Below are 18,962 nucleotides of genomic sequence, written 5' to 3'. Positions count from 1 at the left end.
ATGCATTCCAATCCAGTGCCACAAAAGAGATTCACAGTAGTAGCCCTCTTTAGACTGGCAACCACACCCACTCAATTCTTCAGGAGGAATGGTGGTGGCTTTTTACATAGAAAGCATTCACATTGTTATTACTGGATAGTATTTTCATAGTGTCCACCTATTCTGGATTACTGAAGTCCAAATACAGTACATTTTAAGGGCTTAAGGAATTTAGAAAACCATAAATTGCAGAAATAAGCAGGCTACAATTTCACTTCTGTAATTTCTTCCTATATTACATACTGCATCTACTGTGCATATTAAAATCAATAATATTTAAAATGTATGTAGCTTTTCAAAATATCAATGTCCAGACTTTCTGCTATGTAAAATTTTATTTTCTTACTTTACTATATTGACAATTTTATGCACAAATATTTTAGAGTAAAAATAGAAAATAATTGTTTCATGTAAAATTACCAAAAAATTCAACACAAAAGAAATACATAATTAGCAGAGTATGTGTCCGTAAAGAGTAAAAATGTATGCAAAACCCCTCCATCTTACAAAAAAATTGGGAATATATTGTTTATATTTTTCTTCTGACAAGTCACACAATGCCACCAACATATAATAATCCACACCTCTTACTGAAGATCTCAAATTAGTCACAGATTGTCCCCACAAGAAACTTGACATGTACTGTTTTGAAAGCACATTAGTACTCTATAAATGGGAAAAATATTGCAAGAAGTGCAGCAAACTTATAAAGGAAATAATGAAAATCTAAAGTTTAGAAGACAAATCCAATGTATATAAAAGAAAGGCCATATGCCATTGTTTCCTAATATGGCTTATTCTATTATGTGCATAGCTGAGAGCATCCCTAGTACAGCATTTATACAGGTACTTGTGATCAGTCTAAACTGCCTCAATATTAACAGGCCACCTCTTTCACAAAGAACAAAAGTCAATGTTTGGAACACTTCAAATACATTTTAAAGAGCTGAACCAGTAATATGAGTTATGATTCTTTTCAGCAAACCTACTCATTTTCCATAGTGTTGCATAAACAATTCTGAAACTCTTTATTTTTAGGCACACAGTTACTCCTTCGCTTTATGCCAATATCCCTGCTATGCATTGAAGAGTTAGAATTCTTGTTGTACAATTAAAGCAGGCTTATCTCTCATCATAATTATCCTTCAAGCTTGAACAGAAAAATTCTTACCCAGTTTTAGGAACAGCACTGAGAACTAGTGAAGCTTAAACTGGAAACCTGCATTCTATTAAATACAGAAAGTTTCACCTACCAGAGTCAAGGGACTTAACTGTATTAATGGACACAGGATTGTCACCCAAAATGTAAAATCTAATATTGCCTATATGACATTTAACATTTCTTAATGTTCTGAAGACAAACAAGTATAGCTAAGCCTTGGAAATTGGCAGATTCCTTAATGTTACTGTAAATGTTGCCTGACATACCCTAAGCCACGTTGTATATTTAGTGCCTATAACTGTATTACCCTGTTGGACTTTAGAGCACTCATAAGGATGAAGCTCGTCTGTTTAACATCCACATTTTAACTGATTGCTAAGTGAAGCCACAATTCATCCCAATAGGTTTGTTCTTTTCATTATGGTGATTCACGGAAAAGCCCACATTTAGAACATAGTATTTATATCACAAAAATAAAAGTGTGCTTTCTAGGCTTTATGTGGAATTTAACAGTTCCTAACAAAGAAAAAGCAATCAAACAAAGCACTATTATTGGCATCTCTGGATTTGCTAGGTATCACATTAAAAAATTATCTAATTATTGAACTATGTCTCATTTACTCTGAAAACACACTATTTTATTTCCAAAGCCCCCCAAAAACAGCTTGAAAACAAAAGCAATTAAAAGAAAACAACTGCACTTTTCTGCATTTTAATACAGAAGTCTATATACCTTTGGAAAGTCAAACTTCATTTAATAATTTAGCTGCAGTTTACATTTTGTTTCTCAACAGAAAGGGGTGTCTGTCTGTGATTAACTTAAGTCTTCAGTTCAAAGTCTACTACGCTGCAAGTATAAACAGCATCAGCTAATATATTCTGCAGGGTAGATTGAAACAAAAACCAAACCTATTCTTTGGATGAGAGACAGTATTTCAAGTTTTTAATCTCCCAACAGGAAAAATGTGGAAAACCTTTTTTGTGCCAGACATTATGCTTAGCAATGTCTCTCAATATAGTTAAGCACTTTCCCTCATCTGTGCATGTTATCACGTTATATCAAAATGCTCATAATTGGTTTTTGACCTTGTTGGACTTAAAAGTTAGATCTCTTCCTCAGCAGTGATCTTCAGTGCTGCCTTTATTTCACTTCTTTTGCTAATGAACAGAGAAACTGCCTTAGCAGCTTAGTACATTTTTTAACAACTTGGCATGCTTAGGCAATGACTAGCATGGTTAACAGAAGCCTGCCCTACATATGGAAATACTACATTCCATCTGGCTGTTTGAGAACAAAGAAATGCAGAAAATTAAATTCAGTATATTAACTAGTTTATGCTGCGTAGATGTTTCACTTTCTTAAAATGCTTGGAAATTATCAGCAGGGTGAGACATAACACAAACCAATTTTGGGGTTTCTTACCAATCCCAGACTACTTGCCACAAAAAGATCTGTCTTCATGTTGAGGAAACTGTGAAGTGCCCTGAACGTACATGAAATATATGCCTTTAAGTGAAAAAGATCCAAATTAATAGGAGTCTCAGTTCTTCATAGAAAAACCATGCATCATAGTGAATTGCCAAGGAATAGAAGTAGCTCCCATTTTAAGACCAGAAACTGCTCAGTATACAAGAAAGGCCTCATGCTTCCAAGCTTTCCAGGTCTGGTGCTCAGTTATCCTTTTCAGTTTGCAGTGACGCTGTGGCCAGTGCGACCGCTGTAACAGGCTGTGCAATGCCGTGGAGCTGCATCTTTGCCAGTTTCTTTTGCTCACACTCTGTGACCAACCGATTTAACTCTGCCGCACTATACCCAATAAGAGTCTTCAAGTCACAGACAAACTTGTATACAAATCTCTTGCCTTGTACTTTGCAGATCATGTCCCCATCATAGTAATACCTTAATTGAGAGAGGGAGAGAAAGAGAGAGAGAGAGAGGGGGGGGGGGAAGAGAAAAAAGTCCTTAGTAAAGCAAGTGCCAATTATCAACACAGAATCTTTTAGACAGAATGCTCCAAGGTAACAGTCACATTACTATGGTCCTTCTGCTGATAAACTTGCAAGTGGCTTGCACGAGGGGTCCAATGCGTGAGATGAACTGTGCTGTTCTCATTTCTTACTCATATCCCCCAGTACCTACATGGCAGTTGGGGTTTCTCATGGTGTTGACATATCTGAATGTGTTTGAAGTCTGTAAAGCCATATAGCTTTTCTCTGTGGTCTAATAACTAATGCTTTGGCTGAGGCAAGAGTATTTACCTCACATATACTCTACCTTTCTCCCCTGTGTGGACCCAAAGCAGCTTACATCGCCCTCTTTTCCTCCATTTTATCCTCATAACAACCCTGTGATGGAGGTTAACCTGAGAGTGTGTGAGTGGCCAAGGTCACCCAGCAAGCTTCCACGGTAGAGCAGCGCTTCAAATCTGGGCCTTCCAGCTCCTAGTAAGACATTCTTGCCACTATACCATACTGATGTCTTCACAATGATATCTTCACAAATGTCCAGTTTTTAATCCATAAAACTGGATGGAGAAAATGAGAGTGCCCTTGTGTTCTGAAACGCACCCTTCACCTCACCTAACAGGATCTTCAAGTTATCAAAATATTTGGACTGTGAATGCCATTACAAACTGCCTTTGCTTAAGAGATTGAAACAGTGGACTTACTATGAGGGTTTCTTGTCCTCAATGGAATGGAATGTATCCTGAAATGGGTTGCAATACACTCTGCCTCCCTCACTCCAGACAGGGCTATGAAAATGATCTTTGCACTGCGTCTACATCCGGCTAGGCAGCAAGCCCCAATTCACACTTGCCAAGCTTCAAGTTAAGGCAAATTTCCATGTAATTGTGAGATATATATGAACCCTTGAAGTTCCCACCCATAATTCCTCCTTCCTTGCAGGACGGAAGGAATATCTTCCATTGCACTGATGAGAAGAAACCCTCACAGTAAGTAATTTCATTCTCCATCGGTGGAGGAAGGTGTTCTGAAATGGAATGTTAAAAAGCAGGGAAGTTTATAAAGTGTAAGAGGAATTACTGGGAGACCATCTGCTAGAGAATTCTCCTGCCGAAGGCGGCATCTGCAGACCTGTGTTCACCTTATAGTGCCTGACAAAGATGGAGGCTGATATTTGGCACACCTGAATCAAAAGTGTCATCCATTTGTTCCATCAGTATTTCTTATGAAGCTGCTGCTGTGGTGGCAATGAAAGTCTGGAAGGCCAGCTGAGGCCTTGGCAAGGGGGGTGGGGAGGAATCTTGGTGGGCTCTTTTAGTGGTTGAAGCACCAGCCATTTCCTCAACCTGGGGAACCAATGCAAGCAAGTTATTTTCTGTAGGAGTGGCTATTGCGGGAAACAGGTGCTTAGCCGAGCTCTTCCAGCTCTAATGAGGAGTCTTGGTGGTATGCGCTGAAGAGGCACCAGGGCAGGCGGCCACCATACCCGAGGACTTCTTAATGTTTGTGCTAGCTCGAGGACTTCCACACGTCGTTCTTCATCCTTTTCTTACTGAACTGTGACACTGTCTTTCTTTTTCTTTCAAAGGGCTGTGGAAGTTCATCTGATGCAGAGTAAGGCAGGGCAAGGACTGGGGTTTGCCCCCGAGCTGGATCATATGCACAGCCCCACCTGTGGAGTTTGTAACCCATTTCAGGATACCTTCCTTCACTCATGGGGAAGCAACAATTATTCCTGTCTGTAGACCCTCCTAATCACTGGACTGAATCCTATGAACTGTGAATGGAAGGAGTTCACAGGACCTCTCCCATTGCTCATGTTGCCATCTGAAAAGCTGAGGGACCCTCAGGAACAGTAGGATGCATCACAGGTGGCTGCAGCTTGATAGGAGAAATCATATGTACTCCATGTGAGTTTTCTATAAATGGAGCAAGAGCTCATGCAACAGGGGAGGCTTCATACCAACTATCCCTTCCCGCAGCAGCCTCATATGCTACATCACAGTCTGCTCTTGAGGTTCACAAAATAAAGGCTATGTACACAGTAAATGTTGCACTTAGGGATAAAATATTTAACTGAAGTATACGCTATAGTTAATAAAAGGCAACAGTTAGGTAATTTAAGGTAAACTTTATTAAGCTCCTCAACGTTATGGGGGGGGGGAACCCACTTTAAGGCACTGCATGTACCTCAACTGCTAAACCACACTCAAACAATGTGCATCAGATAATAAATGCTGGAAATCTTTAGAATTTGAAGGGCTATTTGGACTTCCTTAGTTACCCAATCCTTCCATTGTAACTTGCACATTATGGCCAGGATCTAAAGAGATGCTTAATTCCATGAGCCCAAGGGAATTTGGGAACCCTCCAAAAAACATGCTTGTCTCATATCAAACTACTTCACAGATACAGATTTCAAAACAATTTCTTATGTGGCAAAGGGACCAGCTGTTCAAAGAAAAAAAAATCAATGAGCTTGATCCAGTTGTTTCTATCCTGTTTCTTATTTCCACCAGAACAGGAATATGTACACATGGTATCTGAAATGTATACTGTTTCTGACTCTCCTCAAAACATTCCCACTGTGATTAAACGTACACTAAAGTGGTATAGTAATAAGATAAGAGGCACTTAAAATTGTACCATTCAAAGGATTTGTTCATTGAAAACATCCGTTTAGTAGTGCAGGAATGAAAAAGGCAGAGGAATTATTAGGAAATAGGAGCAAGTATCACTATGCCATTGTAAGACATCAATGGCACAGCCACAATTTAAAAATTGTGTACTATTCTACTCAGTCCATTTCTAAAGGAAATCACAGAACTGCAAAAAGTACAAAACAAAAGCCTAAAATTATAAGGAATAGAGAGTACCTAAACCATAAAAAAGAGCTGATATAACACAAAGTGGTCCAGCGTGGGCAAGTCTTAACTTACCGTAAAGCACGACTGAGTTTCTCATAGTTCATAGTGGGCTTATTTTTACGTTGTCCCCATTTCTGTGCCACTAGTTCTGGTTGATTTAGTTTGAACTCTCCTTCATCTCCAACCCACGAAATGCAGTCTCGAGCATCTTTGTCTGTCAGAAGCTCAAGCAAAAACTGCCATAACTGGATCTGACCATTGTTTCCTATTTAAAAAGGACATGGTTAATTTTTTTCACCTACAAGCCAATCGATAACTTGAGAAACAGATGAATAAAACAAAAGTAGTCAGAAAAATCAGACTCCAAACATATCTATGATCAATATAATTGGTATATCAAGTTCCCTACCCTCCCTATTGCATTTAAAAGTTAACTAGAAAAAATACTAATGTCATAAGTCAACATTATAAACTTCTTTAAAAAAAAGTTTTTAAAGATGGCTTTTTAAGGATCATGCAGATTAAGACAATCATTAACAGAATGGCAGCCAATCCTAAACTTGTTTACTTGGAAGTTCAACTGAATTCCGCATTACTTCAGTATTGCAAATTTCCCCTTGCTTTTATTTCTTAAAACATCTGTATAAATCTTGGGATCCTTTTAACAACCACCCCAGAGAATAAAATATTATTTTATTCATTCAAAATAGTCAGCTAAAATAATAATGTATTTTTCAAAACACAATAAGAAACAGCAAAAAATAAACTGGCAAGAAAGAACTGAAATCCCAAAGGTGATGGTAAACTATTGATCAAATGGAGTACATGAATAAGGTCAAGCAAATAAAACCTATGATTTGAAATCTTATGCTAATAAAAAGCACTGGCTAAACTTTCTATAATGGAACACCGAGTTCTTCAGGTGAGATGGCAGCACTGAAAAATGTTCGAAAACCTCAACAATTATCATTTGAAACAAACTATAATTTTCTATTGGTCTTTACATATAAAAAACGTTTTTGTTTGTTTACCCAGAACTGCTCCTTTGTTCTTCTCCCCCTACCCCCAACATAAAGCTTTTTCTATCTAAGTGCAAAGATGGTTTGCCGCTACCCAAATAAAATGGATGTCAGGAGGTCACAGACATATTCTACACTGATCTTAGGGCCCGCTGTATTTATTATGATGACTTGTAATCTTTGAATTTTAGAAAAAATATACCTGTTCTGTTCCCAGGTGAACTTCGGTCTTCTCCTGAAATCCTTGGTGCTCTCTGTACTTTAGCTGTCTTTGCACTACTGTTTATAACTTTAATGGTGGTTGGGGTAGAAGGTTGTACAGATGCTGGAATGATCTGCACAGCTGCGGGGGGGCATCAAACAAAATTATGAAAGAGCAGCTATTTTAGAGTATAAAAATCTTTCAATGATATTACAAACATTTAATATTTAATATAACAGTGTTATCAATGAAGCACTATAGTTAAAGGCGCAAAGAGACATGTAATAAAGTATTACAGATATTAGTAAATTTCATTCAGTTTTTTAAACCTTGGCAATCTGTACCAGAAGGAAGAAGCAATATTGAATTTGTGACCGAATATTTTAACATTCAGTCCATGAAGAATTATACATATTAGTTTTATTTTATTTTCATAACACTAGCAGAACGTTTACTCTGACAATATTATCACTACTACTTGAGGAAAATGCTACCACTCACCAGAACTCTCACATAACACTAAACATTGATGCGGATTACTTACTGAAATATTTGTGGCATATCAGTGTACTATCATGCATCATGATTACCTCGCAGTATTCCCAATCAGAAACAAAAATTTGATAGTATGGCAAGTTTTTCAATTGAGCTGTGTTACATCTGAAACCAGTTTCCGGAAACATTAATATGGAATCCCTTACAACTTACGAGAACCTATGGCGCTGTATAGGAGAAGTGGCTTGTCAGCTACAGCCTACCATCATTTTGTAATTTCACTGCAAAGGTTTGTGTGCTCCTAACTGGAAGAATAAATCTAAATTATGCACCAAGGTAACCATAGTCTTGGAGCTACTATTCTACTACAAATGGGCTTTTAATTTTTTGCATATTTTACTGTGCTTCTCCTAGCCATGAAGACAACCACTCTGCGTCCTAGAAATCCTTCTCAGCCCCACTCCACCATCACAGACTAAATTTTTTTTTGCTAACGGAAGGGGTGAGGTGATTCCCACCAATTCCCTCTTCTTGCTGCAGACTCAATTTGCCTTTCATGCTGTTCCTGAGGGCCCCCTGACCCCTAGTAGCAGCATTTTAGGGAGATCAGTTGGCTGCAGCGGGGGCGGGGGAGATAAATGTTGTTTCAACCCACAGATTTTAGCAGATAATGCTAATTTCCGTCCAAATCTTACTTAGCAGCCATAATTTTTTAAGAGGGGAAGCTGTATATTTTGTTAAGTGTTCAATACCTGTCTCTCATTTTTAACCTGCCCTCCCTACAAGAAGCTCATGGCAGCATAGAGGCTTCTCCCATTTTTTATTATTATAATCCTGGGCGCAGACAGACACAGTGTTGCTCAGTGAATGCTAAGCCAGCTTGGTGAAGTGGTTGAACTGCTTGGCTTCCTTAGTTACCCAATCCTTCCAATCTGGAAGACCTATGCTCAAATTCCCATATTGCCATGAAGCTCACAGACTAGGTAACCTTGCCCCAGTCAAAATGTGATTTTCAAAATGTTAATGAAACTTGCATGAATGTGATGGACAAGAAGACTTCTAGGCATAAGGCCTGGTACTCACAGTCACAGATACCTAAAATCATGAATATGCCCCTTCGATGCATAAATACAACTTCAGAAATCAAGTGTTTTGAATCTGTAGATGGATTTAGGAATCCTAATTTCCCTCCAAGATTTCAGGACATCAATACAAGTCAATGAGTCAAGTAAAAGTGTTTTTTGGCTGCATGTATGCTTCTGTGCTTCCACCTCATGACCTAGAGATTCAGATTGTGTTTCAGGACTTTTTCCTTTAAAATTTTGGTACATCACAGAACTACAAAGCCCGAGAGAGAGAGAGAGAGAGAGAGAGAGAGAGAGAGAGAGAGAGAGAGAAAGTCCATGTTCAAGTTCTGGTATGGAGGCAGGATGGAGCCTCACTATCAGAACAGTCCAAGCAAGATATTCAAGTTAGTTTTCTCGTGTCACTCTTTCTACACCATAATATTTAGTCCAGTGGTTCCCAACCTGGGGTTGGAGACCGCTGGGGGCCATGTGGAATTATTGCAATGGGTCTGCAAATCCATACACAGCTTTCTACTAAAAATATGAAAGCTCAGTTTCCAAATGGAAGCATATGCATTTTTGGAGAGCTTGTTTTATGACTTCGAAAATTCATGTTTGCTGTCAACACTTTCTTAGAAATGTACTCACGTTGGTCAATAGTAACTGTTGCAATTTCTCCAGAGTGTTCTTGGCTAGCCAAAACGTCTGCAATATACAAGAAAAAACACCATGTACTAAAATTGTAGAGAGTTCTCTATTTGAAAATGAAGGAAATGTTCTATGTCATGAAGAGTATTAAAATCAGAATTATACATACAAGTATAAATATGCATACTAGGCAAGAGGGTGGGATGGAGATGGTATTTACCACAGATCTATGAATGGGCTTCATATAGGTATTCACTTTTGACAGTTTCATCCCTTACAATAACTTTTGCTTACATCTGGCTATTGTCTTTTCTAAAAAGGTCATGCATATTTTTAATTTAGGAGTGTATAAGCACTAAAATGCTATTAATAGTTTCTCAATAACTCAAATTTTGCTCAGAAACATGAGCATATTTAACATGAACTAAAATTGATTACATCCCAGCTGCCCCTCCAATTAGCCATATCTGAGAAAACTCCAAAATATTAGTACATACATTACTATTTCAATTTGCACAGACTTGTGCAAATATCCTAAAAATTTCAGTAGCATTTGATTTCAATGGTTTCAGACTCCAGTAACTCTGCATAAGATAGCAATGTAACAGTGCCCACCTTAAGCAAAGTTACACCTTAGTAAGCTCACTGATATCACTGGACTCAGAAAGGTGTAACTATTTATAATGGAACTCTGAATCAACTAAATGTATTGTTTGTTACTTGGTGTCTAGGAAAGTTAAGATAACTTTTTAAATTAAAAAGTAGTTGCGATTTTTGCCAAGGAAACTCACATTTTCGGAGAAGCTCCAGGTGGCTCCAAAGGATTTCTCCCCGAGGGACCCTCTGGAAGAAATCTTCTTGACTGAGACTGCACAATTCTCTCCCAGGAATGCTAAGAGTATTGAGGTCTATATCTGTCATGCTAAACTCCTTCATCACCCATACTACCCAGTGCAGGACCTGGTCAGTTGACCACTGTACTGGATCTAAGAAAAAGAGAGACATATTCTAATTATTTTTCATGAAAGCAGCCCTCAAAATAAAAAGAGTCATGATAAAAACCCCAACAGATCTTTGCAGTTGAAGCAATTACAAATGAACAAAATGAATTCTGGTAGGTTATCTAGTAAAACCTTGATTTCCACCTACTCTCAGATTTACAGAAGTACATATAACAGAAGCCAAAGTGTTATTTATATGCATGCATATAAATGCATTACTTCAGTTCACGGGAGCTGTATACATGCGTAGGTGGGAGCTGCTTATGCTGTCAGGGAATCCACTATTCACTTTATGAACTGGCTAGACTTTAGAGTTGTCAGAATCCTATGGTGAATGACATACCTCATTTGGAACCAGCACATTTTCTTCTTACATAAACAAGTATGATTTGCCAGGCTGTGAGAACGAATCTTACTTTCAGCCTGAATGTATGGAAGTAGAAACCATGGCACCTAACTTCCACAGAAAAGTTGGCTTTTTAAATTACTAGAACACTTCTTTAAAGTATTGAAGTCAGCTCCTTAATTATGACAACCGTAGCTCCAATGCCAACAGAACCGCTCTTTCTGGCTTGATACATTTTAAGTAAACAATAATTAATTGGCTTTACCTGTGTCTTGTATAAGTTTATATCTCCGGTACCTGGCATTAAATTTTATGGTACACATGGCCTGGCCCAACCAAGTGACATTTATGTCATATCCGGCCCTCAGAACAAATGAGTTCAACCCCCCTACCCTAGACAATAAAACATTTCTCTAAAAGGCTGCTTTTCTGCTGTAATTTAGTAATTTGAAAACAAAACAAAAAGTTACATCCCAAATACACCAGAAACCTCCCAAGAGTAAATGCAATTGTCAACCACAGTGCTGGTAATTTTGCACGTTCAATAACATTATCTTTTTTTCTGTAAGCAATTCACGATACTCATATGGAACTCAAAATATGAAACAAACATATGAAACAAACAGTTGAAATGGAATGCATATTCTTACTAAACATATTGTGATTGCAACGAATTACAAGATCGGAGTCTAAGCAGAACTTCTTGCAAATTTGATAAACATGTAGTTTATCAGTGTAAATAATCACCATAGGGAATTCCTAAGCGTTCCTGTTCTTTCCGGTAGCCTTCTAATGCTGCAGCCCACCGAGTTACTTGTTCAGAGGTTTCATCAGATATGGTAGTAATGTGCTTTGTCCCATCCAGCGTTATCACTTGAGTTTCTTCAACAAGGTGTGCTTCAGTTTCAGTATGGTGGGCATCTGGGTCAATCACTACCTCAACAGTTTCTACTGGCTTTACAATTTCAAGGATGTTTAACTTGGGTTCTATTCCTAAAAGCAGAAAGGGAAGATGGTAAACTGAACAACTTACCAAAACAGCAGGTTACAGAAAATGAAAACATTACAGTTCTATTTTTATTCAATACCTGTTCCCATACCATTCTTCTAAAAAATTTTTAATCCTGAGACATTGATTTCAGTAAAGCCTTTGATAAAGTCCCCCATGTGGGCTGGACACTGCTACTGTCAGGTGGATTGGTAATTGGTTGACCAACCGAACCCAAAGGGTGCTCATTAACGGCACAACTTCATCCTGGAGAGGAGTGACCAGTGGAGTGCCACAGGGGTCTGTCTTGGGACCAGTGCTATTTAACATTTTTATAAACGACTTGGAGGATGGAACAGAGGATATGATAATTAAATTTGCAGATGACACCAAGTTGGGAGGGGTAGGTAATACCCCAGAAGACAGGATCAGAGTTCAGAATGACCTTGATAGACTGGAGAGCTGGGCCATAAACAAAATGGATTTCAATAGGGAGAAGTGTAAGGTACTTCACCTAGGCAGAAACAACTTAAACACAGGTACAGGATGGGGGATAGTTGGCTTGACAACAGTACATGTGAAAGAGATCTGGGAGTCTTAGTGGACCACAAACTGAATATGAGTCAACAGTGTGATATGGTGGCTAAGAAGGCCAATGCAATTCTGGGCTGCATCAAAAAAAGTATTGTGTCTAGATCAAGGGAAGTAATACTACCACTGTATTCTGCATTGGTCAGACCTCACTTGGAATACTGTGTCCAGTTTTGGGCTCCACAATTTAAGAAGGATGTTGACAAGTTGGAGCGGGTCCAGAGGAGAGCGACCAGAATGGTCAAAGGTCTGGAATCTATGGCCTGTGAGGAGAGACTTAAGGAGTTGGGTTTGTTTAGTCTGGAGAAGAGAAGGTTAAGGGGTGACATGATAGCCATGTTTAAATATTTGAAGGGATGCCATGTTAATGAGGGAACTAGCTTGTTCTCTGTTGCTTCAGAGACTAGAACACGGAGTAATGGATTTAAACTAAGAGAAAAGCGATTCCACCTAAACATTAGGAAGAACTTTCTGACAGTGAGGGCGGTTCGACAGTGGAATAGCCTGCCTCGGGGGGGGGGGGTGAAGTCCCCGTCTTTGGAGGTCTTTAAGCAGAGGTTGGATGGCCATCTGTCGGGAGCGCTTTGATTGTGGGATCCTGCATGGCAAGGGGTTGGACTGGATGGCCCTTGTGGTCTCTTCCAACCTTGTGTGATTTTGCGATTTTGTGACATCAGCCTTTCTCTTACCCTCCATAACAATAATATAATTTACTTCTTTAATCACAGTAAATCTTACATTTATCAAAACAGTTCACAATATCAAAATCTTTGATTTGAGTTTCACGTTAAAATCCTCCTTCAGCTACTCTGGTGTTTGAGATATTAAAAATGGAACGTTTTTAGTAAAACTGCATCACTTAATATTTCACCAACAAAAAACAGGATTAGTTGTGTCCCACGCTGGTTCATGCCCCCCGTTTACTTTTATTTAATGCTAGAACTAGAACACTAATGGGATATGATTGTGCCCCAGTAAAATGAGGAAATGAAAGCATGATACTCCCCAAGCTTTCTGAGCCATGATGACCTCAAACAACAGAATGTTGCCTGTTATCATTTTATGCTATTTTCATAATTTTTAACTTTAAGTGCTTTGAGGGTCAATTATATCCCAAGTGGAAAACTTTGGTCAGCAACTCAGATTTAATTTAACTATGTATTCTTTGCACAGCAGTTAAAACTTTCAATTATAACACTTGCAAGGTCTTACTGAAAAAAGGTATTATATTTGGCTGAGAAGGTTATTTCAAATCCTTCCATTAGTCACTATGATAGCTGACTACAGAATGTGTGAATCTGTTTGCGCACTGAATCAATTCATGAACTGAGCTGGTCTTGCAAGGCGCTAATTGCTATGAACCAATCTTCAAATGTTCTCAGTTGACTCCCTACCCATTCCCTGCCATGGCTTACATGACTGGAGCTAACACAGCCAAATGACAATTTCTAACCTCTCTACTGCTTGCATACTTCCCACAAACGGAGTAGGGATCATTTTGAATGGTTCAGATTGTTGAGTACTGTTGATGATAATTGATGACTCAATAAAGGAAGCCACAGCCTTCAATTTGCAAGATCTGAGCAAGGCTGTCAAAGATAGGACATTTTGGAGGACTTTCATTCATAGGGTCGCCATGAGTCGGAAGCGACTTGACGGCACTTAACACACATTGATGATAATAGCTTTCATGTTAGATTTGTATTTCTGTGTAAGAAAGAATGATAATCTGACATCATTTTCTAATCAATATATTTTTTTCAACTGTGACTTAATTGGGCACCCCAATAATGGATAAAGTTGTAACAGGTTTAAATTATGAATATTTGTTCAAAAATAAATAACAGTTATCACTGTTAAACAATCCTGTATCCAATAGGTTTTTCACAAGAAAATGCAATCTCTCCATCAAAAATTGATAGCTGTGTTCTGTCTGCAACTGGATTTAGAAAGATGTTTCTTTTTCACCGTATCACAGAACAACAACTCAAGTTTCTTACCTTGCCTAGATATTACTTGGACACTAAGTTGAACTGTTCCATCTGTCTTGACACCCTGATCAAAGAGACTGCGATCTGGATCCAGCTGGGGGGAAGGGGGGAAAGAAATCATTTGAAGAAGTTATAAAATCAGTCACAATACTGATCATGATGGGCAAAGAAAGAAACGTTTAATAAAAATAGTGTTGCATATAGTTAACAAGCTTTACAAACAAGGATATGCTTTTTATTTAGGTACTGGTGTTCCAATGTTTAGCCAAAATTGTCTCATAAAGCATTTCACAGTTCTACAGGTGACAATGGGATAAGATTCAGTGTTCTGTCAGCAGAAGAAGCACAGATTTTACATGTCTTCCCTTTCAGCAGTCCCTTTTTGACTCTGGAAAAGTTAATTCCAGGAGCCACAAGGTCCAGAGGTGCTATAGTGCCAAAAGGGGAGAAACAGCCTTTTTCCTTTCTTCCCACTGGGGGGACTTTGCCCACTCTTCCTTCCATCAGTGAAGCTGTTCTTGTAGGAAGATAGGAAAAAGGCAGCATCTCCTCTTCCCTCATTATTGCTCCTCTGGAAGGAAGAGGGGTATTTTGCCCCCTCATCCTCACTGCAACCTTGCTACCACCACTAAAACTGGAATCAACTTTCCAGTGAGCCAAAACGGACTACTGAGGCAAGAGATATGTAGCAAAAACTTGCATTCCACTCACACCTTCCAATGAAAAACTGCTGTATCAAACGCACTAAATACAATAGTTCTATGGGTTCTCAGCTAAGCTAGATCCAAGCATTACTAAAGCATATATTGCTGTTTTCTGCTTTAAATTATGGGAAGCAATGGGCTTTTTGACCCCCACAAATCCCTTTTTGTGTACACTTATGAGACCACTGATTTGTGATGGCTTATGACTTCAAGAAGAGAAACTAAACTTTAAATTAAAACTGAAAATGTACAAAACAAGTACTTCCCACTATAGATCCAAAATCTATAGATCCAAAACATTTTGTTCTTAAAATTGCAGTCAAGCATGATGCTTCTAACAGCCACGGCTGTCTAATTAATGTTTCAGCATCTATGGACTTTCTGCAGCTTTTCCACACCCTCCAATATTTACAACCCATGCTAAACTAGCTAGAATAAGACACAAAATGGTAAACTGAATGGTTGGAAAGCCTGTTCAATTAAATAAAAAATCTGTGCTTGCACCAATGTCAGTTTTACTAGTGCTGTGCATCTCTAGGAATCCTTACAGGCCTCCAGATTAAGGAAGGGATTAGGTACCAATAGCTACCCTGAAGACAGTGCCAGTGCCTATTTCTAACAAATAGAAGTCACCCTAGAGCAGTTCACAGAGCAATACTCCAGCATGCAACATTGTTACAACATTCCTTTTCTCCCTTGTACCAGTTAATCCTTGGGGCTGGATTCAAAGTGTTGTTACAACAGCATAACAGCATTTACTTTGGTGGAGGAAGGAAGGGCAATTTTGCCAATTCCCCCCTGTTCACTTCAGAGCCCGATTTTGTCTCCTACGCTCTTTCTGCAGTTCTCTTGACCACCAGGAGCAGATTGTTAGTTTTGTAGGCCAAGGTGAGGAAATCCTGCACCGCCACCTTCGCTACAGTGGTAGTGCTTTGGATGTAGCCTTTTGCATTAAGCAATTTATCGTATTCTACGTTTTAAGGTGAGCCCACCACAAATGAGAGAGCTCAAAATACATCCTACAAGTACCCAAATCTTCCACATTATAAAACACCTGTAAGAGCCAGTGTGGTGTAGTGGTTGGTATGTCAGACATGGATCTGGGTGATCATGGTTTGAATCCCCACTCTGCAAGCTCAAACCTTGGGCCAGTCACGCACTTTCAGCCTAGTCTACCTACCTTCATGAGGATAAAATGGAGGAGAGGAGAATGATGTAAGTTGCTCCGAGTCCCCACTGAAGAGAAAGGTATGGTAGAAAAGAAGTAAACTAATGAACAAATAAATATTCCCCAGTATATCTGGCTGACAATGGATCTCAACCTCTTGTAATCACAGCTGATAGACACCTTAATAGGAAATCAAGGCATGGAAAATTAAAGAAAGAGAACAACCTGGACTTTAAATGGAAGTTCAGGTTTTTGTTTTACCTGTATATCCTGTAGGCAGATTTCATGTGCTTCCAAGGAACACTGAAGTCTTGGTTCCAGCAGTTTCTTAAGATTTCCAACTGGTTCATTGATATCAATAGCCTGACTCACAAATTCTGCAGTGGTGTAAGTTTGCTCAACAATGCTGAAAGAGTTAGAAAGAGTCTTGTACTGGATTTTAAAGAAAACTACTATTACCGTGCATTCCTGAGAATCAGCGTAGGAGAATGGTGGGGAGAAGGCGCAGTCGAGCCACCTCCTAAGCAGTTCCACCTACGCTGAGAAACAAAAAAAAAGCCTTTTTGCTTTTTTTTTTGTCAAACGGGGCCTTTTCGCCCCATAGAGAACAGCTAAAAAGTAGGTGCAGCAACGCTGTTCTCGGCGCCGGCATTATGGGGTGAAAGAGGACAGGAAGCCGCCTAATGGCAGCTCCTCCCCCCGGCCCGCCCCGGGAATGCCCCCCCACACCAGTGCCGCAAGTCTCCGCCGTGATCTGCGCCATGGGGAGAGTGTGCCGGCAGAGGAGCGGCGCGCAGCTCCACAGCACTTTGACAGAACTGCCCTTGCCGCCAGCATAAGTGCATCTAATCACAGCACAAGACACACTTACGCTGGTGGCGAGGTCACGCCTCCTAAGGAGAATCAGCCCCCAGGCTCAGGAATGCACTGTTAGAATGCATTTGCGTTAACATTTCTGTAGTAATGGTTAATGTCTCCATGGCAGATTACAACTTAATTTGAACAGTTTTTTTAAAAAGAACTGCAAGTAAAAGCATATCCAAGGCTGGCTTTGAACTCCAACTGCCCAACCTTTTGTCCCGTCCCTGCCTTAGTTTGCTCTGCCTTCACTGTGATTATGAGTCAAAATGGATGCACAGAGTTTTCAGGGAGAGAGATATAAAGACCTCATTTTTAGAAGTTTCTGGTAATATTGATAGACTAAGGTAAGTGTACCAAATTTCAGCTTGTATCTATTATGAAAATATCTTCAGATGTCAACAGTCTCATCTGGAAGTAAGACCCAAATAGCAAGGTATAGAAAAAGAATCTTTTAACCAAAACAAACCAAGGAAAGTAAAACATACTCCTAAAGTACTTGTTTCAGTGCAAGGTCTTCTGGAGTGACTTAAATCCGCAGAGAGAGAAAAACTAAAAGAGTACAATGCACAGAAAAGTATGTCCTTAAGGAGTAATACAGAAAAAGCTTCACTGTGTCAACAAGATGCAATCTGTTATTATGTGGCACCTCGTATAAAAGTATTCTACACAATATGCCAAGTAAAATATTTTGACTATCTTTCCTAAACTTGAAATGCAACTATGCAATACTTGTTTAATGTGAAAGGTAACTGCCATCAGGGGCAGAGTAGTGCCTGGATCCTCTCTCGTTGGCTTGCATAATATTAAAGACCTGGGTTGAGAAACTAAAATATTCACTTAGTAATCGGGACTAATATAGGGTGGGGAATGGTGGGGACAAGGGATATGCTATTTCCTTGTTTTACTATTTAAAAAAAATGAACAATGAGGAAAAGCTGCATAGAAATACACATTGGAATAATGCATATATATGCACCCATCTCAACTCTGCATACCTTTCTTCCGTACACTCCTGTTTTTCAGTTCCATCAATTTCAATTTCTATCAGCTCTTCTGCTTCTCTCTTAGTCATGGCTGTAATATTTCAAGAGGCAGCCTGCAAAAGTAAATCATAATAACTTAATATTTATTATTATTTATTTCAAAAATCTGTATCTTGCATTTCTGCTCAATTAGAGTCCTCAAGGCAGCAAATAATTAAAAAGAACCAACTTCTAAAAACAATATACACACACATCATATTTAATCAGCAATTAAAAACAAACAAGATCAGACCAAACAGAAGAGTCTTCATTTGCAGGCAGAAGACAAGGAGTGATGGAAATAAATAAATATCCCTGGGGAGGAAATTCCATAATTTCGGTGGCATGACCTCGAGGGCCACCCAACTAGCCTCAGATGATGGTGATACCCAAAGCAGAACCACTGAAGATGGTTGTAATTATCAGGCAGGTTCATATGGGAGTCGCTGGACCTTCAGGTATGCTAGTACCAAACTGTGTACAGCTTTAAAGGTCAATACCAGCACCTGAATTGGGCATAGAAGCATATTGGGAGTCAGCATAAACGGAGCAAGATTGGGGAGATATAGTGGCCACTACCCACTCCAGTCAACATTCAGACCACATCATCCTGTGCCAACTGTAGCTTCCGTACATCTTCAAGGGTAGGTTCATGCAGAGCACGTTGCGGTAATATAATCTAGATGTTACTAGAGCATGCATCAAAGTGGCAAGATCTATTCAACTCAGGAAGAGCCATAGCAGGCTCATCAGACAAAGCAGGTAAAAGGATCCCCTGGCCACCGCTTCCACCTGTTTATGCACCAGGAGGCTCAGGTCCAGCAGC

General features: G+C 39.2%; 1 protein-coding gene across 1 annotated transcript; it reads right to left on the bottom strand.

Annotated features, from left to right (window-relative positions):
* Nucleotides 1–2,394: 2,394 nt before the first annotated feature.
* On the bottom strand, nt 2,395–18,210 carry GABPA (GA binding protein transcription factor subunit alpha). The gene is made up of 9 exons (XM_056858470.1): nt 18,110–18,210; nt 16,515–16,659; nt 14,391–14,475; nt 11,559–11,804; nt 10,256–10,450; nt 9,465–9,521; nt 7,255–7,395; nt 6,106–6,298; nt 2,395–3,101 (listed from the first exon to the last, which is right to left on the bottom strand). The coding sequence occupies exons 1-9, from the start codon at nt 18,184–18,186 to the stop codon at nt 2,873–2,875; spliced, it is 1,368 nt and encodes a 455-aa protein (XP_056714448.1). The 5' UTR covers nt 18,187–18,210; the 3' UTR covers nt 2,395–2,872.
* Between the last annotated feature and the right edge of the window lie 752 nt (nt 18,211–18,962).

This window comes from Euleptes europaea, chromosome 12 (assembly GCF_029931775.1).
Source record: "Euleptes europaea isolate rEulEur1 chromosome 12, rEulEur1.hap1, whole genome shotgun sequence".
In the NCBI taxonomy this organism is placed as follows: Eukaryota; Metazoa; Chordata; class Lepidosauria; order Squamata; family Sphaerodactylidae; genus Euleptes; species Euleptes europaea.
This window is presented reverse-complemented; position numbering and strand designations above follow the sequence as displayed.